Below are 9660 nucleotides of genomic sequence, written 5' to 3'. Positions count from 1 at the left end.
ATCATATGTTAAAAGATTAAGTATTCTGGTGGTTGTTCTTTTGTTTGTTTTTTTTATGTGAATTTATCTATTTGTTTTTTGGTTGATTCCTAAAAGAGTCGCTCTTTTTTTTCTCTCTATATCAAAATATGTTTTTAACTTATAATATTTATTAAAGATTACAAAATTTAAAAATATTGTCTATCGTTTAAAAATATTTTTTTATATTTTGAATTTTATGCTCAACCAAACTAAGATATTATGGATATTAATTTATTTTTGGAAAAGGATCAATATAAATGGACAAAAAATTAAGGAGAAAAATGAAGCAATTTTGAATAGGTATATGTGCAAATTTGGACATAAAATAAAGAATAGGGTATATGTGCAAATTTGGACATAAAATAAAATGAGGGATGGATACAACAAAATTACACGTATAAGATTGTCAAGTAGAGAAACAAGAAAAGAAAAGAGAGTTGTCAATAACTTCTTAACCTATACAAAAAAAAAAAAATTAAATATATATATATATTCACTCAATTCAACTAATTAAGTTAACTTTTCTAGCGAATCAGTTTTACAAAGAACGTGTTATTATTTAATGTCTTTTTAAGTGATAATAATTACAAAGACGATAAGACTGAGCATAATATAATAGATAAAGCTAGAATTCCAACAATGCTGGCTGCTTCATCCATGTGAATGGTTTTCTTAAAAATAAATTAACAACCCACTGAATCAATTTTTCACAATTTAATTTATGAGATACTCATCGCCACCAGCCAAGAATAGCATCATTATTATACAAGGATCAAAGAAAAGTGATTCCCAAGATTAGATACCATCTATATAATTAGTCCATTGTGTTTTCAGTCATCAAACATAAACAAATTCATCACACAACACATCTACTCCTCTAGTTATACACATCTACCACAAGTAAAAAATATATTGTGTTTACCGACTTCTTGAGACAAATGCTTATGATTAAAGAATGACATTTTATATAATTATCTTAACTATATAATGGCCAAATACAATAAAGACGAAAAAAAATTATCTAACTAAAACACTTGGTGCACAATTACAAATAAAATATCATGATACATTTTAAGAACAGAACATATATCAGGCCTAAAATTTACGAGGAAATTTTTTACAGCAATAGTAAAACAAAGTAATCTCTTAAATTCTTTATCTATGATTTAATAAGTCCAAAGAATATTTATATTTGAATTGGACAGCGCATGTGTTGTAATTACGTTGGGCCTGCTGCTACTAGCTATTTATTTATAGCCCACGATTACAAATGGATAACATTTCAAAACCAAAATATTCCTATTCGAACAAAAAGTCCTATAGTATACTTAATGACCCACATATAGCTTTCATATATCTATCAAAGAATATGAAAAAGAGGTAGCATTCACACTATATTCCAACCCTAATATTTCTGATAAAGGATACAAATAATTTCTAATGCATTACTAGTTAAACTACTATAACTGCATAGTGCCTGAGCCACACCGTACTCGCCACCCCTACCGGAGAAGCAACCTTCTGAAAATTAGGGACTGAAACAAGACGGTAGAACTGAAATATCTTTTAACACTTTTAAAGTTGATCAAAACAAACTTCCAATGCAGATAAGAACTCTACTAGAATAACAGTAACAGGTAATACTAACTAATGACGATTCTCTTCCATAAGACATTCGCTAAGGGAAAACAAAACTGAATTGCCCCAAAGTCAGACAAAATCAACAGTAAGTTATGGCTCACACAATGCCAAAAGAAAAATACGAAGGTCACCCAAAGAATCCCAAAATGAGATTTTTGTCTGCACAAGACTCATTTCTTCTTAGCATCACCAGCCTTGGTCTGCATAAAATAATAAATAACAAACCAACTTGGGTGAAAAACACAACAATACAGACATAGAGAAAAAGAAACTAAAACAGTAATGATGACGCACCTTCTTTACACCGCGAACCTTCTTGGCTCTGTTCTTTCTTTCCTTCATTTGTTTCCTAGACTTCTCAACCTTAGTGTCAAGCCCATTCTACAATACAAAAGCATTGAACTAATTATGATAATCCAAGTAGCTAAGGTGTAGCAGCAAGGACTTGCACTAATATGCAAGAGCATAAAATTCTGAGCACGTTAGAAGGCCGTAGAAACTACATTCCTCTTTTATTAGAAAAAGGGGACATGCACCCAGTTACATGAAATAAACACAGTAGACTATCCAAGGTAGAGAAAAACTTAGTAAACCAAATCTGCTTTCCTGTTCAGTTTTCTACTAGTTGGACATAACATTGATGTAGTTCTCTTCAGATCATTTATCCCTATTGACTTGCCATAAAACTCTCTGTTTGGTTTCAGTAAATGAATGATTTCAAAATCATATTTAATTCATATGGAAGCAACTTAATTACTTAAACTTCAAAACAAAAATTGAACTCAACAAAATAACAGTACGATTTGATATTGCCAGTGATTTAGATAGTTCTCTTTTACTACTTATGCAGTGCGACCAGAGAAAAAGATAATGTGCAGGCAATTTCATAAGAATTGAAGTAAACTGCAACAATCAATCAACATAGTTGAGAAATAGAAGTTAAAATGGTCATTGTACATGGACAAGCTCAGAGTGGATCTTTAGGTTAGTGAAGTCATACGTCTATTATGTCCAGTAAACTCATTTAAGGGTTGTAAACATTCTAAGAAAATCATTATATAACCTTTAGAAGATAGTTACTTTACCCCTAAACCTCTCGTACAAGTCGCCTAGATTCCTTACCGTTGTCTCAAACAAACAATTTCAAGCTTCAACTATAACAAACCAGAATTCATACGTCTATCATGTACACTAAACTCATTTAAGTCATGTATACATCAGAGGAAAAACACAAGGAGCCACAAAAGCATCTTTCTTTTAGGAAATCATCAACAACATTAAAGCAGACATGAAATGAACATTCTACGGAGCAGCCAATCTCAGGCATATAAAATCTAAAGGCTAAAAGTTTAAGAGAAAAACTTACCCTGATGAGCCTATACTTTGGCTCATACTTCTTGGCATTCTCAACGGAATCATAAATCAAACCAAATCCTGTTGATTTCCCACCTCCAAAATGTGTTCGGAACTTGAAAACAAAAATAGCATTGGCGTCCTTCACCTCATACATCCTAGCCAACTTCTCCTTCAGCTCAGCCTTCATAGAGGGAATAAACATTAATTAGCCACCACATTCCAACAGATCCCCCCCCCATCATGAAACTAAAAGAAATCACACAAGAAACATCATCAAAATCAAATGCATACCTTTGAGACATTGGCTCTTCCAGGATGAAGTACATCAATAATCTGCAAAGAAGCATTTATCATCATCACATTTGATCCATTCCATAGAAGTAGCAATACTAACTACTACATTGCCTCGATCCAAAACTTAGATAGGTCAGCATAAATATTCACTATCAATTACTCTATAGTTCCATCTGTCGAATTGGTTTATCCAACATTTCCACTAAAGAGAACATTTTAGGATTTCTAAACATTTTCTAATATAATACAAATCACGATTCACGACGCAGTGCAAGCGTACCAAATTGACCGAACTTAAATCATGGATTATTCATAGCAGCCACTATCTTAAATTTAATAATTAACTCATCGATTCCAAAGAAAACAAATGCAAGATTAAATCTTTTACTAGTTTAAGACCTACATCAGATCTTAAATGGGATTGGACTACATAAACATGATATATTTATAGAAAATCGTTAAAAAAAATGGGCAAGACTTACGAATTGCTTCCTGGCGAGAAGCCTGTTGGTCATGAACTTGCGGGTACGAATAGTGACTGCCTTGTCCGCCATGGCTAGCTGTCTCTTGGAGCAAATAGTGAGGCAGGAAAAAGGCACTCACAGAGGCAGTAGCGAAATATACAGCGAGAGAGGGAGAAGGAAATATAAAACCCTAGATTATATATATAGTATGATAAATAACCCTAATTTGGTTATTGAGCGTCATGGTCCGGGTCGACTTCTTTACGGGTCTTCAATCTAAGTTTTATTTCGAAATCATTCATTAATTTTGATTGTATATTTTTACAAACTAGTGAATTTAATTGTGCTATGTGCGATTTTAAATTTTTTATATAAATTGTGTTTATATATTTCTAATAAAATTTACGCACAAATTATACTTTCATTTCAATTATTTCTTTAAAAGATTTTTAATTTATATATTATTTATTATTTATAATCACTTAAAACTTTTAAATCTTCTATAGGTACTCGTGTAATAAACTTATAAGTGAAAGAAAAAAATAATTATTTTTCTTAATAGAAAGTAGAGAAAGAAAAGAATTTCAAGAAATTTTGTATATATTTTGAGCTTATATATAAAATCGTTTTTAAACTTTTTTTTTTAAAAAAAATGAAGAATCACAATACATTTATAAATATACTTATCAAAAAAAGAAGAAAAAAATAAGAACCACAAAGTATATTATCTATATCGATTTTTTGAACGTTGAGACTAAATGAATCATAAGAAATTTAGAGAAAAACATCATTATACTATTTTTTAAAATAAACCAACAAATATTATAAATTATCTTACAAAATTTTTAAAAAGTATTGAATTTGACAATCTCTAAAAGAAATGAATTTGACAATCTCTATATGTGTTAGTCTCTTCATCCTCTTTATTATAATTGATTTATCATATACTTGTATTCCATTTAATGTAGTATATGTTGTTACTTATGTTTGATTGAACATTGTTTGGTACAATAAAAAAAGTTGCAAAATATGTATGAATTATTTCAACTTCACTGCAACGATATATTTGTCATAAAAAAGTTAAGTTTTGTCTCTATTGTTAAATCAAAGATACATAAAAATAGCTCTCAAAATTACACTGTCAATTAAGAAGTAGAAAAATGTTTATGATTTTGTAGAGTATATACATATTCGAGAACGGAACCCTCGAGTTTGCTAAGAGATTTTGGACCAAGGACATGAAAATTTACCTTTCTCCAATCTCTCTTAGAGCATTAACTTCCTGTAGGACAACTGTGGGTCTGTGTCAACTCGCAACCAAGTATTCGATTTCAACATCGATTTTACCTATTTTTTGGGGGGCCGGATTCAGAGTTCGTTCTCGTTTGATGTCTACTCAATCTAAACGTTGGGAAAGACTGAAAGCGGCTGCAAGCAAACCACACAGGTCACATCTACCGATACCAAGGGGAAGCAGGAATTATGTAACGATTCAAAAAAAAAAAGAGAATTATGTAAATAAGAATAAATAGGTATTTAAGGGCATAATTGTCCTTTCACGTTTTAAATGAATAAATAAATAAATAAATAAAACAGATTTGTATTTATTTATTTTAATGTTATTTGACTAATTCTTGAATTAGTCTCCTAATCCAATTAGCCCTCTCTCTCTCTCACGCTTCTAAACTCCCTCTCTCACGTTCTCCATCTTCCTCACATTATTTCTGCCAAAATATCAATAATTTTCATGCTTGAAGAACTCACAAAAAATTTTTTTAAGCAAAAGAAAAAGTAATCAAAACGTCAAGGCTAAGAGAGGTTCGTCGAGAGAGGTATACTTTGAAGTGAATTGGGAGTGGTTTGGAGGAGTTTTCCGGGCAGCAACATTAAAGTTTGAACATCGATTAAGGTATGAGTTTCTCTCATGGAATTCTTTCTCCAAGAGTACTTTCTTTCGGACGTTTCTTAAACTCTTGAAACTAAGGTTGTTCCCCTTCGTATGTCCTTGTCCTTAGCTCCCTAATGAATTTGTAGGATGGGTATGTTGTGCTGCTAGATTTTTGCATGAATGATGTGTTTAAATTAAATATGAGTGTGTTTATGTGCGGGAAATCGCGATAATGATCATCAGAATATGACCGGAAAAAGTTGATGTATGGGTGTGTATAGGGCAGTGTTTTAGGCATTGTTTTGGGGTATATAAGTTGTTTATTTATCATGTATTTTATGTGTGAAATGGGTGTGCAATGTGATGTTCATTTTGATGAAGCATAGTGAAGTGAATGAACCATGAAATCTCCCTAAGAACTAATGTGAAACTTGATGAAAAAGTGCAGAAAAATAGTGGAATAAATTTCCAAAAACATAGAAATAGGTTTAAAAAGAATCTGGAAATTTTTGGATGTCAAAGAATTAAAAAAAAATAAAATAGAGGGGCTGTGGGGGTTCGAACCCACCACCTCACAGCCTCCTCTTCAGCGAAAATGAGAGGAAAAATAAGGGGGCTGTGGGGGTTCGAACCCACAACCTCCCTATTCAAGCGAATTTAATTAAAAATAATAATAATAGTAAATTAAAATTCTAATTAAAGTTGGAAAATTAATTCTCTTATGTAAACATTGAGATTTAATTTAGAATTTTAATTAAAAATAGAATATTAATTCTTTTATGTAAATATTGAGATTTAAATTGGAATTCTAATTAAATTAGAAAATTATTCTTTCATGTAAATGATTGAAATTTAATTTAGAATTCTAATTAAAATAGAAAATTTATTATTTCACGAAAATGTTGAGACTTAACTTAGAGTTCTAAATTTATGAATATTAGAACAAAAATCAATGAAAAATATAAATGATATCCAAATAATTCAAAATTTGGGTTCTCGTGTCCAAACCTCCGTATTGATACATAAGTCATACGTGAGTGAAATATTCAAGAATAATGTCATCTACGTAGATCAAAAATCAAAGATCTTGGCATATATACAAGATACATAAGTCTTGTAATACATAATCTTAGAAAAACAAGAATTCACTTAACGAACTATAAATGAAGCCTCATGGCTTGTATGTATAGATATATAAGTTTACATACGTTCAAGAATAAGTGAACCTAAGATATACGTAATGAAATGAAGAATGTGGTGACAATCATGATGTGAGGTTAATGCGTATGATGAGAGCAATCTTAAATGAGCTTAAGTAAATGTTACCGATACATACTCACCAATGAGAGTGTAAGATAATGAAGAGACCAGTCTCTATGAATACTCTAATAAAAATATTGAGTTTAAAACACTTAATACTAATGATGAGATGAGAAATCATCTATTGAGCTATGATGTCTTAGAAGCAAACTTCTATGATGTATGAGTTGCATGTAATGGAACTTTATACCGAGCACCGATAGGCTAGCTATGAGTGGTGATGTCTTCTTTCGGGAAGGGCGGAGGTTCACGTAATTCTCATGAGATGAGACTGTCCGGCTTGCCGGGTATGGGTCTCCATACATCTCCTAGTCTTTGAACCTATATTGCCACTATAGGGATCTGGCGGGGTTAAATTCCCATATACGCTAGCATGTTATTGAATCGCTTTGGCCGGTGATTCCACCTCTTTTCGGTGTGGGAAAGACACTGGATTTCATGATGCTCACATGATCTATGTCGGTTAAAGTTAAAGTTCCCAATGAATGAATGAGGCCAGCCTAAAACGAATCATATAAAGAAATGAATGATACCGAAGGTGTTAGGATAGGATAATCAAGAGGTGAGCTAGATTCAGGTAATGACATTAGGTCATTCCTGATCATTGCACAGCAAACCCGATGAGAGTCTTAAACTACATCCTAGGTATAGCTGGTGTTCGCACTGGCCTATGAATGAATTGAAATGAAATACGAATGAATGAGTGAAGCAGACTCTGTGTTTGCTAAAGAAGGCTCCCTAGTTGAGGTCCCATATGTTGAGCCCTCATTTTGGAAAGTCTTAAAGTTAAGTCTATGATAATAAGGTCTCATGGTATACGAATGAATAATATGAAAGAAAGTATGTGTTATATGTTATGTGTTATATGAATATGTTATGTTTTGTGTGCTATACGATAATTATAATGATGCATGTCACTCTCATGGCATAACTTTCCCAATCTCAATTTGGCAAGTCCACTGACTTGACTTCCAAAAATCATGTTGTTAGGAAAGAGCTATTCTTCCTCATGCATGTCCCTGGTGTGTACTTGCATATACTCATACTTAGTACAAGTGTGTACTAATTCCATACGAACATCTACTTTTAGGTGCAGGCACAGGTGGACGCTAGAGCTACAGGTTCGTTGTTGCAGCTATCCGGACATCAGTATTCATCCGGAGTTTGGTAGGTCCTCATGCTTTCGAGGATGCTACTGTTTTACATTCTAGCGTAGTTTTAGAGTTGAGCTAGCGGAGCATGTTCCACTAGCGTTTCTTTCCTGTTTTGGTTCAAACTTTGTATTGGTGCTATTTTGGCCGATATACAATTAATACTTAATGAATTATTTCTTTCAGTTGCTTATCTCTTAAATGTTAGATGGTTGATGATGAACGATTACGAAATGTTAAGAATGTTCAGCAAGTATGATTAAAGAATCAAAAATTTCAAATTTTCCGCTAAAATTAATCTATGTAAAGTAAGAATGACGTAAGCAGGCTTGTCTGCGACCTCTGAGAGGTCAACGACGCCGGTCTCGTCTGGGGTCTAGATTCCGGTCGTGACAAATTAGACCAATAGGGCACTGCTCTCCGCATGTCGTAACAACAACAAAAGTCCATACCGGATCCCATTTTATTTTGTTTCTTATATTTTGTTCGAGAGTTAAATTATATGAACTTTCACCCTTATAATATTTAATATGTGTTTTTTTAATCACATTAATGTGAAAAACATTGAATCTTATAGTATTTTTTGTACATATTTCAAAATATTTAAATTTTAATTCTAAAATAATGAATTAATCTAATTCAATTGAGCATTGAGAATAGTTAAAATAACCATAAAAAGGTAAAATATGATAAGTAAAATGAACGGAAGCAGTAATTACTTCAGAATTTAACATTGAGGTAGATGTTATAGGTCGAATATATGAGACTCATTGATGTAGATTATAACACATGATATCAAAATTTATCAAATATTGAGTAAGAAATATTTTAATAAAGAGATCTCAAAGTAGTTCTCAACCAAAAGAATACATCAATTATTTAGTAATTGAAATATATTATGAGACTCCTTGATTTATCAAAATATCAAGATTTGAATGTTGAGTAAAAATTAATAAAGAAATGATAAAATAGTTCTCAATCAAAACAATACATACCTTAATTTGGCTGTAAGAATGAGTTCATTAAGTTTTATCAAAATAAAATATTTAATAGCACATGAATTTCTCAAAATAAAGTATGAAAGATGCAAATTAAAAATAAAATATTGTAAATCTGCAAAGTAGAAATTGATATTATTCCTTTGACTCCTTTAAACATATACCTGCAAAATAAGAAGTTCGACTCTATATGTTGGAACCAATGAGTACATGTAAAAACTGAAAATGAAAATTTGAAAAAAAAAAACACTCAAACAAAAATATTTAACCATATATCCTAAATAATTAAAATGATAGCAATTTTTGTCATATGTAATAACAAACTACTTACAAAAAATAAAAATAAAAAATCTTAAGCACTTCAACTACTATATATAAAATTAGGGAAACAACATTAAACTTGTTACTCATCATGTGGAGGATAAAAACATTTCTTTAGTCTCGAATCTTGATTATCTTACGCTCCTCTAACATGCTCCCTTGAACATATACTTACAAAATAAGAATTTCGACTCCATATGTTGGAA

At 31.4% G+C, this 9660-nt stretch overlaps 1 protein-coding gene across 1 annotated transcript; it reads right to left on the bottom strand.

Annotated features, from left to right (window-relative positions):
* Positions 1-1570: 1570 nt before the first annotated feature.
* Positions 1571-4010, bottom strand: LOC101244617 (small ribosomal subunit protein eS24z). The gene is made up of 5 exons (XM_004230075.5): positions 3795-4010; positions 3310-3351; positions 3029-3199; positions 1957-2043; positions 1571-1862 (listed from the first exon to the last, which is right to left on the bottom strand). The coding sequence occupies exons 1-5, from the start codon at positions 3864-3866 to the stop codon at positions 1833-1835; spliced, it is 402 nt and encodes a 133-aa protein (XP_004230123.1). The 5' UTR covers positions 3867-4010; the 3' UTR covers positions 1571-1832.
* Positions 4011-9660: the final 5650 nt, after the last annotated feature.

This window comes from Solanum lycopersicum, chromosome 1, assembly GCF_036512215.1.
Source record: "Solanum lycopersicum chromosome 1, SLM_r2.1".
NCBI lineage: Eukaryota > Viridiplantae > Streptophyta > Magnoliopsida > Solanales > Solanaceae > Solanum > Solanum lycopersicum.
The sequence above is the reverse complement of the archived record's forward strand: the minus strand, read 5'-3'. Positions and strand labels throughout refer to the sequence as shown.